Raw genomic sequence first — 17545 nt, forward strand, 5'->3', positions numbered from 1 at the left:
ATAGATAGATACTTTATTAATCCCAAGGGGAAATTCACATACTCCAGCAGCAGAATACTGATACAAAAAAACAATATTAAATTAAAGAGTAATAAAAATGCAGTTAAAAACAGACAATAACTTTGTATAATGTTAACGTTTGCCCCCTCGGGTGGAATTGAAGAGTCGCATAGTGTGGGGGAGGAACGATCTCCTCAGTCTGTCAGTGGAGCAGGACATTGATAGCAGTCTGTCGCTGAAGCTGCTCCTACGTCTGGAGATGACACTGTTTAGTGGATGCAGTGGATTCTCCATAATTGACAGGAGTCTGCTCAGCGCCCGTCACTCTGCCACAGATGTCAAACTGTCCAGCTCCATGCCAACAATAGAGCCTGCCTTCCTCACCAATTTGTCCAGGCGTGAGGTGTCCTTCTTCTTAATGCTGCCTCCCCAGCACACCACCGCATAGAAGAGGGCGCTCGCCACAATCGTCTGATAGAACATAAAGAAGACGTATTATGTCCAAATCTTATTGAAGAATTTCATCCTGAAGGGTTATCAACAGAAGAAATGAGTACACAGGCAAATCCTAGCACTGAGAAACGATGAAGTCAAACAAATCAACGTGAAAACTGTCGATCAGTTACACATCAAATTGGTTAAATGCGTATCAATAGACTGTGCTGAGACAGTTGGTGGTGATGGTGCGGAAGATGAAAACATCAACTTACAATATCATGAAGAATATCTACAAACGTTAACACCGTCTGGTCTTCCACCGGCCGAATTACTGTTGAAAGAAGGACGTGTCGTAACGTTATTGTGTAATTTATGTCTGAGTGATGGGCTGTGCAATGGGAGAAGATTCGTTGTATTCAAAATTGGTCGAACAATTCAAACATATGAAATTTTAACAGGCGACAAGAAAAGTAATGTAGTCCATCTTCAGGGATAACATTAGACACCAAAGGAGATCTTGATATGCCTTTCGTATTAAAACGTTTACAGTTTCCTGTTAGAACAGCTTCTGCTATGACAATTAACAAATCACAGGGACAAACATTCGAAAAAGTCGCTTTATTTATTAGAGAGAAAGAAACGATATTCACTCAAGGGCAGTTATACGTTGCGTTGTCACGATGTAAGTCCAAACACGGAATCAAAATTCAATGCGATCTTGAAGAAAAGTTAATTCCAAATATTGTTGCAGTAAGTTTTACAGCAAAAGTGTAAATTTAAAAAGTATTTGTGTGTTAATTTCAAAGCCAAACAAAACAAAATCGTATTACGCAACGAAAACCTCTAATGCAACATGAAACATAATTTTCTTTCGATTTATTATGTTTTACTATTTTTCGCTATGGTTAATTACTTGCTGTAATGTAAAATAGTTAGGTCTATTATGCATATGTAACAACTCCCATGAAAATAACAATCTGTTTAAATTGTACGTCCACATCCACATACGCGAGCGGCGGAGACGTGAAGTGGTTAGCGTGTAGCGCCCACCCGGGGGTTGGCGAGTGAAGCGAGTAGGGTGTAGAGCCCCCTTAGTTAGTTACAAACAAATCCTAAAAGTGCTGATTTGGTGGGAATTTGGTTGACTTTAGAGGCCAAGCGGTTAGTTGAATGAGGGTCCATTTCTGTCACTTGATGGTGTTTCCCAGGCCTTCAGCCTAAATGCGCCCCTCTCTAGGATGTCCCACTCAAGGACGTCTGTGAAAGTTAAGGGGAAGGCCGTTTAGGGCTGAAGCCAGGAAGAACTTCTTCACTCAAAGAGTTGTGGAAATCTCGAACCGACTACTAAGACGAGATGTTGACGCCGAAACCTTGACCTCCTTTAAGAAGGATCTGGATGAGGTACTGAAGAAACAAGCTGGACGGATGGAATGGTCTCTAAGGAGGAGAATCTCAGATTAGACTATCCAAGATGGCGACGCTTGAATGGAATGGAACCAAAGGGGTGCATCAGTAGACACACAAGCCAGTGTAGCAGTAGGGGGCGCTAGGGCTCCCTTGAACCCTCAGATACCACTCCAAACACCAGGTAAAACTCCAATTATTATTTATTTTATAACAATAGTGTGCACAAAGCACCCTCCACTCCACACTACACATACAATAATGGATAATCAATACACTAATCCTCCTCTCCCAGATGCGTTGCCACCCTTCCACCCAGCTCAGCTCGCTGTCTGGGATTTCACATGGTCCTTTTATAGTTCATGACCCGGAAGTGTTTGTCCCTCAATCCATGTGACTTTCTATCAGGCAAAAACTTCTCCTTTCTTCATCAGCTCTGAAGCACTTTATTTCTTCCAACCATGTGACTAGGATTTACTTCTGGGCCATATGGAAAATAAACGTCTCCGTGTCTCCCTGCAGCGTCCCCTGGTGGCCCCGACGTTATCCAGCAGGGCGGTGTATTAAAACTCCTTAGTCCATGATGCTCTGCTGGAATTCGGGGCACCTCCACGTTGCAAGGACGGCTCCATCTAGCGGCCTGGGTGTATTGGCCGGGATGAATGGCCGGCCATATCCCACACCAGCCAATCCACATGTGAGGATCACCCAATCGGTGACAGAATATCTGAATAAATGGCGACATCCCTCAAGTAAGGAAACAGGAAATTTTGGAGTGTCCTTGGAGTCAGACAATCAAATGTTAAAGACGATGTGACAAAGATAAAGGTCTGGGGCGACACCGCAACCCTGTATAATGTAAGGGCAAAAATATAACTGAAGCTTTTCAGCAATGGAAAACAATGTCTCTAAGGATGTGAATCTCAGATTAGACTGTTCAAGATGGCGACACTTCCTGTTAAACGCAGGTCAGACAGGAAGAGGCGGGTCCAGGTGAGCAGAGAGCGGAAGTGATGTCAGAGGTGGTGAGGCTGTCAATCATCCAGTCTGCAGAGCGAGGAGGAGACGTGGTGTTACAATACAATGCCACCCTGTGGATCGGCGAGGAATGGTCACCACCAGAGCCTTTATGCTGTCCCCCATGGCACACGAGTGTGACACAATGAACGTGTTTGGCAGTAAGTGGAGAAAAACTCCAAAAACAGCAGCTTAGCTGAAGAAACTGGAGCCGGATAGCCACCCTAGTGAGAAATAAAATTAAAACAACTCAGTGATGTGTTGTGGGTAGTCAGCAATACGTAGTGACACTTTGCCAACAGACCCCTGCCAACGTGGGCATTTTAGCAGTTTAAACAAAAAAAAAAGGACATGCAGAAATCACAGCATACAGATGTCCAAAGCCACCAGGGGCTTATCTGAAAAGGCTCGGCTTGAATTTCTGCCAAAGATGTCTGTGCATTAAATATTAACTAGCTGGGAAGATTATGGACACCCCCCCACCCCCCTCCTCTTCTGTTTATTATGTTTAATTAATTTAGGAGGGTCTGTAAAATACTGACTTTACTTAACAACCCCAGAAAGGACAGTACAGTTACTGAAATTACTGAAACACAGTAAAACATAGACAAATCCACATTTACAAACCTGTGCATGCGCCATTAGGGGTAAAAAGTACAACGTTATCACCGCACTGTACCGTTGACTTGGTACACCATAAAGAGCAGCCGATACAAAGGAAACGTACAAAACGGGGATTCCATTATCAATTGACTGTGAATCATTAAAGCGTAAAATGACCTCTGCTGGAAGGGGGCCATTCAATTGTTTAATATAATAACTAGCGAGTTCTAGAAACTCCCTATTGTGTTCACTTTATCTTGTAAAATAACTAGCTGTGCGTTTCCTGAAATTATGGAGTTCCACTGCATTGGCATTCGACACGTTAAATGAGATCAGTTCATCATTCTGAGGAGTAATCAGTCAAAGTGTCACTCCGAACTCAAATGGCATCTGTTAGTCAATTATTTGATAATGTAATGTGATTAGGTGCTTCTTTGGGTGGCACAGCGGATATTGCTGCTGTCTCAATGATCCATGGCATCCATGGGTTGAAGTCCCATGCCCAGGTCTTGTCCAAATGGAGACTGCATGTTCTTCCTGCGTTTTGTGGGAGTTCATTGCTTGGGTTCATTGCTGATTCTAATAGGGGTGGGCCTGTTAATGGACTCCCACCCATTCTGGGGCTTCATCCTGTCATGTGCCCAGTGCTGTCTATCTATCTATCTATCTATCTATCTATCTATCTATCTATCTATCTATCTATCTATCTATCTATCTATCTATCTATCTATAGATAGATAGATAGATAGAAAGACACTATATAATAGATAGATAGATAGATAGATAGATAGATAGATAGATAGATAGATAGATAGAACGATAGATAGATAGATAGATAGATAGATAGATAGATAGATAATATGAAAGGCACTATAGATAGATAGATAGATAGATAGATAGATAGATAGATAGATAGATAGATAGATAGATAGATAGATAGATAGATAATATGAAAGACACTATATAATAGATAGATAGATAGATAGATAGATAGATAGATAGATAGATAGATAGATAGATATAGATAGATAGATAGATAGATAGAAGATAGATAGATAGATAGATAGATAGATAGATAGTAGATAGATAATATGAAAGACACTATATAATAGATAGATAGATAGATAGATAGATAGATAGATAGATAGATAGATAGATAGATAGATAGATAGATAATATGAAAGACACTATATAATAGATAGATAGATAGATAGATAGATAGATAGATAGATAGATAGATAGATAGATAGATAGATAGATAGATAGATAGATAGATAATATGAAAGGCACTATATAATAGATAGATAGATAGATAGATAGATAGATAGATAGAATAGATAGATAGATAGATAGATAGATAGAAGATAGATAGATAGATAATATGAAAGGCACTATATAATAGATAGATAGATAGATAGATAGATAGATAGATAGATAGATAGATAGATAGGATAGATAGATAGATAGATAATATGAAAGGCACTATATAATAGATAGATAGATAGATAGATAGATAGATAGATAGATAGATAGATAGATAGATAGATAGATAGATAGAAAAAGGCACTATATAAAAGATAGACTTTGTGTTTTTGATGTAATTTGTTTTTGTGTCTGATATTAATTATAATAATACATTTTATTTATATAACGTCTTTCCATGCTCAAAGCCCTTTACCAATATTCCCAAACACTCTGCGCATGAGCAGAGACCTCAAATACGTGAGTGTGTCGCTGTGTCTAACGCTATTTTGATTTTGCTGTCTGTCTGTCTGTCTGTCTGTCCTTCTTGTCCCCCCCACTGTTCTCATTCCCCTCTCTGTTTCTTGTGCCACTCTTTCTTTTTGCTCTTTCTCTGTCATTAATCTTCATCATGCTCATGTCCTTTCTCTCTTTCTCACTCTTCTTGCCTCTTTCATCTCCAGAATTCTGGCCACAAGGACTATGATGTCCAGTACGCGGAGCTGGACACCACCGCTCTCGCCTCGTCTCCCAGTCCACGAAGTTCGGTGAACACAGGCGGGGACCTTGTCGAGTATGCAACCATCCAGCCTAATTTACGCTAGCGCATGCCTCTGTAGGCCTTTCCCCTCAGACTCTGGCCTCCAGGTACACAGAAGCACCCCCCACCCCACCACCCTCACCACCCCCTACCCCATCCCCATTCCCATCTTCTCCTTCACGTCACTTAAGTCGTCTTCTTCGCCGTTCCCTCTTACTTGTTCTCTGCCTCTTTTTCTCTCTTTACTTCTATCCTGAAGGCCTGGCTGCAGTCCGCACCTTGTATTCTGTCAGGAGTGTAGTGCCCAGGGTCTCTCCATCAGTGTGAAGCCTTGTGAAAGTCAGGACAGCAAGAGACCACAGAAATCACAAAGTACAGCAAATACAGTTGATCAGAGACCTTTACTGACCATCAGTGATGAGGTGCTACATACAGAATCAGCAAACTCAGCACACACACACACACACACAGCTCTCTCACATGTTCTGCTCTGAGCTTTCCTACTAGTGAACTGCAGCCATGCCAGTCTCTTTCTTTGATTGCTACACCCCTGGCATCGAGCGGTCTGCTCCAGTAATGCTTGTGAGATGCTACAGTGCTTACTGTTTATGCATGAATACCCGGCATGAGCCGCAATGCATTCCCCTGGTAGGTTGTGGGGCAGAAGGAAGCCAGGAGTTGTTGAGTGGCCTTTGGGTTTGTCACCAAACTCCATCACTGACAAACCCAAGGGGCACCGCAGCTGAATTAAAAAGCCAATGTGATAAGACGCAACTGAGGAGCCACCGAAAACCCCAGCTGGCACTGACCACTGGGCTGATGTGTCTTGAGTGGGTGTTCCTTGCCTTGACATGGGCAGATATTGTTGATGGGCACCATGGGTACATGAAGCCATTTTGGTTTAGTACAGCAATGAAACTCTTTAAGGGAGAAATTGTGAAGGTTAAAAAGTCACCATGGCAACATCCAGACACAAAGATGGTCTATCTATCTATCTATCTATCTATCTATCTATCTATCTATCTATCTATCTATCTATCTATCTATCTATCTATCTATGATATAGTGCCTTTCATATCTATCTATCTATCTATCTATGATATAGTGCCTTTCATATCTATCTATCTATCTATCTATCTATCTATCTATCTATCTATCTATCTATCTATCTATTGTGCCTTTCACATCTCTCTATCCATTTATTATATAGTGCCTTTCACATCTATCTATTTATACAATTATAGTAAAATATGTATTGTAGCCAGTAGGGGGCACTCCTGAGCCCCAAACCACAGACACAATGTCACCCAACAGAACTCTGGGTTCAGATAACGGTTTTATTTTTTATTTTTTAAATATGTCACCAAGCTTTCCAATCAATACAGTTAATAAATTCACAGGACACTGCTCTTCTATGCCTCCTTTTGAGTGTTGCCCACTGCCTCCCAACTCTAACTCACCGAGGAGATACAGCGGGCTTCTTTTAAACAGGACCTTGGAATGCTTCCAGTGTTGCAGCAGTGATCACTCGGAGCACTTCTGTGTCATACAGAAACCAGGACAGGATCACTAACCACCCCGGTTAGTCTGGCCATCCTTCCATGTCTTTCCTTTGTCATGGGTTCTCGGGCGGGTAAGGAACTATCCAACAGGGCCAGGGTGCCAGTCAATCCATGTCTTCTATGCAACAGCATATTTAAGCTTTGTTGCTGACCATTGTTAATGACCACAGTCTGCCATGATTCTAATGGATAATGGTGTCCATGTCCCAAAGTACGCATCATCTCAAACAGGTTCCAAGAACATGTCAGTGACTTTGATTGACCTCCAATGGCCCACCTTCTGCCCAGACCTGTTGGATGAGGTGGAATGGGAGATTCACAGCATGACTAAGAGGTCAAAAGAAAACAACGCTGCAGGATGTGCATGATGCTGTCAAGTCAAGCCACAAGGCCATTTGCTGGTCCTACATTTGGGGAGGTGAATGCACAGGTATCCCAGTTCAGGAGCCGCTTCCTTCATAAGTCAAGTGGGTGAGATGGGGGATTCAGGTGCCCAAACACCCCCCCCCCCCCCCCCCCATTGATATCATCTCTCACTCCTCTGATGTAAGCAGCATGCTTCACGGACACTTTGCATATTATCTGAACACTAAAGTCAACATTCATGTCATTGTCACCTATGACAAGCCCACCAGAACCCTTGACCTCCCACTGATCGTACATTTTACCCTAATAACCCTCCCCCCCTCATTTTTTTCTCCTTCCTTTTCAGATCATATTACCTCAACACACGCTAGACAAACATTATTTTTTTTCCCTTTCTTTGTGCTATTCACGTCCCCACTTTTGATTCGGCATCTTCTTCTGTCTTTGCTAATTCCCACAATTGTGTGTCAAGAATAGCTCTTAGTGTCTCTAGGGGGGTTGTATGTGGTTAGCTGGGTCTTTCAGGGATGAGCGTGAAGCGGATAATTGCAGTCATTCAGACTAGAAGTGATGATTTGAGGGTGAAAAGAAAAAGCAAAAAAGCACTTGTGACCTCCAGAGTAGCATAAGTTCAGAGTCCAGAGTCGAGTATTGTGGCTGAAACTCCACAACAGGGAATTGGCGTAGTCGGCAGGATCTCAGGGTCAAGGAGAACGCGTCGCGTACTGAAAGGTACAAAGCATAAAAGTCTAGTGGTTTGGGCAGTGTGAGAAAAATCCTGATGGTCCTTGTGAGGTGAATAAAATATTGAGAGATGGGGGGGGGGGGGATAATGAGGAATAAAAAAGAAAAAAACAGGGATAAGCAAAAGGAAAAAAACGGAAAGTAAATCAACAAAATATCACGTATCTTTAGGGACTTGAGCAGGAAACAAGTGGGGAGTTGTGAATTATATTTGTCTTTATTTTACTCTAGAAATATTGTTATGTCTTTACGCCATTCTCTGCATCCGAGAATCCATTTTTGGCGTCGGTTGTGGTAACTGACGGTAATTGTAGTCATTTCAAATGATTTTGTACCGTCTTTAACGCCATGTTCGTTTTCAGTGGGCACTGCCATTAGTTGTGTTGTCATCTTGGTAACGACTCGGCTCCGCTCGTGTGTGACGTAACCTACGGGACGGCTTGAAAAGGTCTCGCCATCCGAGATTACGGATCTACGAAAGACTTCCAATTCTCTAGTGAAAGAACCCTTTGCATTTGTTTTGGTTCAATTGTCTGTTTTGATCGTTTGCTCTCCATTTGACTACATCTTGACTTCCTATCCCACATTCCTCTTCCTTTTAAAGCCCAACAAAAACTACTTTTACTGCTGTGGCTCTTTAACTTCTTTTTTTGTTTTTGTGCCTTGGTGATCCGGTATGGGGTTGTCCCCATTTTGGAGAATTGCCGCCGGCAGCCATGGAGGTGGGTCACCCTCGGAGAGCCATCAACCCAATGGCCTAAAGTGCCTCAAGCGTCGGTGGAGTGCACTCCTGTGACCTCCAGTCCTGTAGTGTGACAAAGTCACATTACGTACAGGGTATGTCCGACTTTGTCACCAGGCCGTGTAAATTGACATAATCAAAAATTGCTAGTCATGTCAAATGTAGCGACTTTTTGACGAGGTTCCACCACAGTAACTGCTGCCAGGTGAAGCCAGTGCTGTACGGGGGGATGCCATCCTGACTCTCTTTTTTCTTTCTTTTTTCCATTCTGTCATGGTACGTAAACACGCGGGCCAAGGAGCCGGCATTCCTACTCCCTCATCCTGCATTATATGCATTGTACTAAGTGGTGGGCACTCACAGATTGTCAGCTCTCATGCACACAGAACCCCCCCCCCCCCCCCCCCCCAAATGACTAAAGATAAAATCAAATACAATTGAATTGATTCACTGGGGATGTCGGACCATACGAATGATTCATAGGAGCACGACATGATACGTGATTGGCTGTCAGAGAAAGTGGTGAGTTCACGATACGCTCGATCTGTGCTGGAAAGTCACCACGCAGTCATGGAATTTGACATCCCCTTTGATTTCAGGTGACGAGATGAGCAGTCCTCAAGTCTGACATCCCCTTTGACTTGAAGTTGTGCGATGTGACATTGGCTTTCATTGTAGTCATTCAGTCAGGTGTCACGCATTTGTCACATTAGCGCCCCCTAGAGGTGCAGCCTTTGAGTCATTGCGCAGTCATGTAATTTGACATCCCCTTTGATTTCTAGTCATATAAATTGATATAATACTCAAGTGTCTAGATTTTCAGTCCTCAAGTCTGATATCCCATCCCCTTTGACTTGAAGTCATGGGATGTGACATCAGCTTTCATCGTAGTCATTCAGTCAGTTGTCACACATTTGTCACATTGGCACCACCCAGAGCTGCAGCCTTTGACTCGTCACGCAAGTCATGTAATTTGACATCTCCTTTGATTTCAGGTGACGAGATGAGCGGTCCTCAAGTTTGACATCCCCTTTGACTTGAAGTCGTGCGATGTGACATCGGCTTTCATCGTAGTCGTTCAGTCAGTTGTCACACATTTGTCACATGGGCACCACCTAGAGGTACAGCCTTTGAGTTGTCAACCAGTCATGTGATTTGACATCCCCTTTGATTTCTAGTCATGTAAATTAACATAATAGTCAAGTGTCGAGGTTGGTGGTCCTCAAGTCTGACATTCCCTCTGACTTGAAGTTGTGGAATGTGACATCGACTGTCGTCATAGTCGTTCACTCAGTTGTCGTACATTCATCACATTAGCACCCCTAGAGGTGCCACCTTGGAGTCGTCACGCAAGTCATGCAATTTGACATTCCCTTTGATTTCTAGTCATATAAATTGATATAATACTCAAGTGTTGAGGTCAGTGGTCCTCAAGTTTGACATCCCCTTCAACTCAAAGTCGTGGATGTGACATCAGCTTTCATCGTAGTCGTTCAGTCAGTTGTCACACATTTGTCACATTAGCGCCCCCTAGAGGTGCAGCCTTTGAGTCATTACGCAGTCATGTAATTTGACATCCCCTTTGATTTCTAGTCATTTAAATTGATATAATACTCAAGTGTCGAGATTTTCAGTCCTCAAGTCTGACATCCTATCCCCTTAGACTTGAAGTCATGGGATTTGACATCGGCTTTCATCGTTGTCATTCAGTCAATTGTCACACATTTGTCACATAGGCACCTCCTAGAGGTGCAGCCTTTGACTCGTCACACAGTCATGTAATTTGACATCCCCTTTGATTTCAGGTGACGAGATGAGCGGTCCTCAAGTTTGACATCCCCTTTGACTCGAAGACATGCAATGTGACATCGGCTTTCGTTGTAGTCATTCAGTCAGTTGTCACACATTTGTCATATTGGCACCACCTAGAGGTGCAGCCTTTGAGTTGTCATCCAGTCATGTAATTTGACATCCCCTCTGATTTCAGGTGACGAGATCAGCAGTCCTCAAGTTTGACATCCCCTCCAACTCAAAGTTGTATAATGTGACATAAGCTTTCATTGTAGTCGTTCAGTCAGTTGTCACACATTTGTCACATAGGGACCTCCTAGAGCTGCGGCCTTTGACTCGTCACTCAGTCATGTAATTTGACATCCCCATTGATTTCAGGTGACGAGATGAGCGGTCCTCAAGTTTGACATCCACTTTGACTTGAAGTCATGTGATGTGACATTGGCTTTCGTTGTAGTCATTCAGTCAGTTGTCACACACTCGTCTCATTGGCACCACCTAGAGGTGCGGCCTTTAATTGCATGACTGACTCTCACCGTCAGCAGCTCCTTGCCACCATACACCATTAGCAGGTATAAGCTGAGCTGGCCAGGGGGTTGGGGGGTGGAAGGGGGTCCATGAGTTCACTCACGGGGAAAACGAATTGAAATTCTGCCAGTGGGATGCGGCCACTACGCTCTGCTGCGTACAAGCTCTATCATTACTTGTACATTTTGAGAATTTATTCATAAGCAATGCTTAACCCCAATGTCTGCTGCCGGCTCACATCTCTACACCCTCAGCTCCCTTTCAGGACTTTGTGTTTGGAAGTGGATATTGTATACGGGATAATGAAGCGGAATTTGGCGGCAACTCTGCTCGCCCATTAAAGAAAAAAAAAGGAGAGGAAAAAAGAAGAAAGAAAGAAAGACCGGGGAAAGCGGCTTTGAAACTCGCACAGCTCAGCGCTTTCCATTTGTCTGGTGGCAGATATCGAGCCGAGACCTTGAAGTCTCCCTCAGCAGTGTTGCTCAAGGATTGTGTGCAAAGCTGTGATTAGGGGGGCACGCTGGCACTTGCTATTTTGCTACCTCTTACCTATGGGAAAACTCGGGCGACTTTGTGGATATTTTGTCATCACTCAAGCCCATTGTCTAATGACAGGTCTGAATGCACAGCGGCCCACGCCCCCCTCCCACCAAAACCCCGCCTCCACCTGACCACCCCCCCCCCACCACAAACATACCTTATCTCATTGCTGCTGCAGGAAACTCAAAGCATCATTCGCTGTACTTGTGAGCCGTCGCTGCGTCATCTTCCGGGGGAAGGCAGCGCTCCATCGAAGAACAGTAGCTGTGCTGTAACATGATTAGAGTCTGCAACCTTTTCCATTACTCTCTTTACCCGTATCTCAAGACCTGAGCTACAAGGAAAACAATTGGATATCAGCTTGTTGTGTGTTAATTGCGCCTTCTAATTTCTCTTTGAGGAGTAAGGCTGCTGCCAGCTGCCGGGTACTGTAATGTTTGGCACAGTCCGCAACTGGGTGGCGTGGAGTCCTACACGGTCTGTCATCCCAATGCTTACAAACTCGAGGGGTGCCACAGCAAAATCAGTTTTTATTGTGAGTAGCCGTGGCAGCCAAATGGTGAACGAGTGAGCTGCAGACACTCAGATACCTGGCATTACAGTATGTCAGGTGACAAGAGGCATGGGTGAAGGTCAGGGCCTCGCAATCCATTTTACGATGTTTCACCAGCAGCTGTTTGAACCAAATGCAATGAAAATATGTAAGCCAAAGGGTGAGAGTAGTCGGCAGGATTGCAGGTTAAAGTATTAGTGCATTTGGGGTTGGTGCTCAAAGCCAAGCTATAGGCAATAATTCACACAAAAGGATGAGAGTAGTCGGCAGGATTGCATGTTAAAGTATACGCAGTGCATTTGGATCAGGTGCTCAATCCAAACTATAGGCAGTTATTCAAACAAAAAGATGGAGAGTAGTCGGCAGGATTGCGGGTTAAAGTATTAGACATTTAGGATAGATGCTCAAGCCAAGCTTTAGTAAAATATTCAAGCACAAAGAAGAGTAGTCGGCAGGATTGTAGGTTAAAGTATATGTAGTGCATTTGGGTAGGTGCTCAACCCACACTATAGGCAGTTATTCAAACAAAAAGATGAGAGTAGTCGGCAATATTGCGGGTTAAAGTATTAGCGCATTTGGGGTAGGTGCTTAAGCCAAGCTTTAGTAAATTATTCAAATAAAAGAATTAGAGTAGTTGGCAGGATTGTAGGTTAAAGTTATATGTAGTGCATTTGGATAGGTGCTCAATCCAAACTATAGGCAGTTATTCAAACAAAAAGATGAGAGTAGTCGGCAGGATTGCGGGTTAAAGTATTAGCGCATTTGGGGGTAGGTGCTTAAGCCAAGCTTTAGGCAATAATTCACACAAAAGGATGATAGCAGTCGGGCAGGATTGCAGGTTAAAGTATTATAACACGTTTAGGGTAGATGCTCACGGCCCAAGCTTTAGTAAAATATTCAAACAAAAAGATGAGAGTAGTCGGCAGGATTGTAGGTTAAAGTATATGTAGTGCATTTGAGTAGGTGTTCAATCCACACTATAGGCAGTTATTCAAACAAAAAGATGAGAGTAGTCGGCAGGATTGCGGGTTAAAGTATTAGCGCATTTGGGGTAGGTGCTTAAGCCAAGCTTTAGGCAATAATTCACACAAAAGGATGAGAGCAGTCGGCAGGATTGCAGGTTAAAGTATTAACACGTTTAGGATAGATGCTCACGCCAAGCTTTAGTAAAATATTCAAACAAAAAGATGAGAGTAGTCGGCAGGATTGTAGGTTAAAGTATATGTAGTGCATTTGGGTAGGTGCTCAATCCACACTATAGGCAGTTATTCAAACAAAAAGATGAGAGTAGTTGGCAGGATTGCGGCTTAAAGTATTAGTGCATTTGAGGTAGGTGCTTAAGCCAAGCTTTAGTAAATTATTCAAATAAAAGAATTAGAGTAGTTGGCAGGATTGTGGCTTAAAGTATTAGCGCATTTGGGGTAGGTGCTTAAGCCAAGCTTTAGTAAATTATTCAAATAAAAGAATTAGAGTAGTCGGCAGGATTGTAGGTTAAAATGTACATAGTTCATTTGGGGTAGGTGTGCTCAAGTCAAGCTATAGGCAATAATTCACACAAAAGGATGAGGGTAGTCGGCAGGATTGCAGGTTAAAGTATTAGCACATTTGGAGCAGGTGCCCAATCCAAGCTATAGGCAGTTATTCAGACAAGGATGAGAGTAGTCGGCAGGATTGGGGTAGGTGCTCAAGACAAGGTATAAGTGATTATTCAAACAAAAGGGTGAGAGTAGTCGGCAGTACTGTAGGTTAAAGTATTAACACATTGGGTATAGGTGCTCAAGCTAAGCTTTAGGAAATTATTCAGACAAGGAGCAGAGTAGTCGGCAGGATGCCTGTTCAAAGTATTCACCCCTTGAAAGTTTTCACGTTTCATTGTTACACAAAAGGGATTCACAGTGGGTTTCATTTGACTTTCTTTTGACGCTGATCAACAGAAAAAGACACTTTAATGCCAAAATGAAAGGAGTGACCTAAATTAATTACAGATATGAAACACAAAACAACCGATCCCATAAGTATTCACCCTCTTTAATATGACGTCCATAAATCATCCCCTTGCCCTGCCAGTTGGCTCAGGAAGTCCCAGTTCAGTGGTGGAGTTTCAACTGGTTGTTGTCTAAATGGACCTGAATGTGAACGGCCCCACTTGTGCCGAGTCAGTATGGGGGCTAACGCACACACTGAAGACACTCAAACACTCGGAGCAGCTCCATGATTGAAAGGCACATGTCAGGGTGTGGAGACAAGAAAATATCAAAGGAGTTAAAAATCCAGTTAAACGAGTCACAGTTAGGACACAGAAAGAGCGTGGCAGCGCTGGAGCGGATTTGTGAGGTCAGTTATTTGGTGTTTTAGATTTGCAATTTGTTTTAAGTCCGCTTCGCTCAGGTCCGTTTTCACTTTGACATTAAAGAGTCCAAATTCTGCTGATCTGCGTCAAAAAAACGGCAAATTCGGCCCACTGTGACTCAGAGCTGTGAAACAATGAAACGTGAAGTGTGCTTTTGTAACCTGACAGTTTTTTTGCTTTCATTTTAAATTGGGGGGGACACTTGATTGTTTATCTATGAATCTTTTTATTTTTTTTATTTGAAGCCCCCTTTTTCTTTACTGGTTTCAGACCTGACATATGAATTATGGCACTCACCACATATCTTTATTTGTCAGCGGGGAAGGGAAAAGGCTGCTTGTCTTTGTGACACATGCCATGACGACGGCGCCAGTGTCAAACACGCGCTTTGGGAGTCACTTCTGTTTTTCGATGGTTGACTCCTTGCTAACGTTCTTTCAGACTCTGATTTATGTGTGCTGTTATGGTTTTGTTTCCCAAGCCTTTGTCTCCTTTTAATGATTTTTGATGATCCTTTTGCCCGGCTCTTTGCTTTTACTCTTGGTGTTTTTTTTGTTTATTTTTAGCAGTCCTTTTCAGGACAAATCTGTTTTTCTCCCCTCAGACAAGTAATGACTGATTGATAAATGTTACTGTAATAAAAAGGAATAAGCACATGGCCTATTTTCCCGTAGAGGTACTAAGGTGGGAAGCCCATCCCCTCATTCAAAGCAACACAACATAACATGATAACCAACCAAATGCCAAACCCGTTTCTACAGAGCAGGGCCACCAGGGCCCACCTCAACAAGCAACAGGTGCAAAGCAAGAACAATCCATGGATGGAGTGCCAGTCCACCACATTGTGAACACACATGCTAGAGCCAACTGGCATTGCCAGGCCACGTAAGCTGTATGTCTTTGGACTGTGGGAGGAAACCCATGTGAACACAAGGAGAACATGCAAACTCAACACAGGGAGCACCACAGCAGCACTAGCACTGTTAGCACCAGGCCACCCCATAACATGACATGACATGACATAACATAACCTGACATGACTTGACATAACATATCATAACACAATATGACATAACATAACAAAACATAACATAATATGACTTAACATGACATGACATGACATAATATAACATAACATGATGATATAACCGGACATGACAGGACATTACATAACCTGACATGACATGACTTGACATAACATATCATAACACAATATGACATAACATAACCTGACATAACATAACATAAAAAAACAAAACATAATTAGACATAACATAACATGACATGACATAACATAACATAATATAATTTGACATAACATAACATAATATGACATAACATAACATGACATGACATAACATAACATAATATGACATAACATAACATAACATGACATGACATTACATAACATGACATGACATAATATAACAAAACATGATGACATAACAGGACATGACATGACTTGACATAACTTATAATAGCACAATATGACATAACATAACCTGACATGACATAACATAAGAAAACATAATATGACATAACATAACATAATATGACATGACATAACATAACATAACATAATATGACATAACATAACATGACATGACATAACATAACATAATATGACATAACATAACCTGACATGACATAACATAAGAAAACATAATTAGACACAACATAACATGACATGACATAACATAATATAATATGACATAACATAACATGACATGACATGACATAATATAACATAATATGACATAACATAACATGACATGACATAACATAATATAACATAATATGACATAACATAACATGACATGACATAACATAATATAACATAATATGACATAACATAACATGACATGACATAACATAATATTATATAATATGACATAACATAACATAATATGACAAACATAACATGACATGACATGACACAACATAACATAACATAGAAAGTCCAACTATAATATAAAATAACATAACATGTCACAATACAACATAGCAAAAAATAGCACAGCATAACATAACAAGCCATAACTATAACATAACACCATAAAACATAAAGTAACATTAAATAACACAATACGATATAACATAACATGACACAGTATATCCTAACATAACATAACACAATACAACATAAAATAACGTCACATAACACAATAGAAAATAACCAAAAATTGCATAACATAACATAATAAGCCATAACATAACATGATAAAACAGAGCAAAACAAGCCATAACATAACATGACACAATACCACATAACATAACAAACCATGAAGTAAAATGACACAATATAACATAAAGTTACATTTCATGACACAATATAACATAACATAACATAATACAAAATAACAAAAAGTAACATAATACAACACATTATAACATAAAATAGCATTTCATGACACAGTACAACTTAACTAAAACAACTTAACATGACATAACATGACACAGTACATGTAAAATAGCATACTAAACTATAACATAAAAATAACATGACACAATACAACATGGCAAAAACAATATAGCATAACATAATTACCTACAACATAACATGAAAAAACATAACATAAGTCATAAAATAACATTTCATAACACAATACCTCATAACATAACATAACAAACCATAAAGTAACATGACACAATATAACATAACATGACATGACATGACACAATACAACATAAACTATCATTTATGACACAATACAACTTAACAAAAAATAACATAACAAGGTATAACACAGCATGACATGACATGACATGACAGCATAACATAACCAAATACAACATAACATGACGTAACCCAACAGAACACAACACAAAAAGCCACCCTATGACGTCATACTCTCAACCCCACTTAATCTAATTTAGGGTCACCGAGTAATATTACTGTATGTAG

At 41.4% G+C, this 17545-nt stretch overlaps 1 protein-coding gene across 8 annotated transcripts in view; it reads left to right on the top strand.

The window, feature by feature from the left end:
• Positions 1–17545, top strand: part of nectin1b (nectin cell adhesion molecule 1b) — a 268322-nt gene that overhangs the window by 219201 nt on the left and 31576 nt on the right. For 2 of the 8 annotated variants that reach the window (XM_051931783.1, XM_051931782.1), the window contains exon 10: positions 5388–5571. The exons of 5 other annotated variants lie outside the window; for them this stretch is intronic. In XM_051931783.1, the coding sequence (XP_051787743.1) occupies positions 5388–5528 (141 nt within the window). In that variant the 3' untranslated portion in view covers positions 5529–5571. The remainder of the gene's footprint in view (positions 1–5387; positions 5572–17545) is intronic. One more of the 8 variants, XM_051931781.1, reaches the window with a different exon arrangement.

Source organism: Erpetoichthys calabaricus, chromosome 9 (genome assembly GCF_900747795.2).
Source record: "Erpetoichthys calabaricus chromosome 9, fErpCal1.3, whole genome shotgun sequence".
NCBI lineage: Eukaryota > Metazoa > Chordata > Cladistia > Polypteriformes > Polypteridae > Erpetoichthys > Erpetoichthys calabaricus.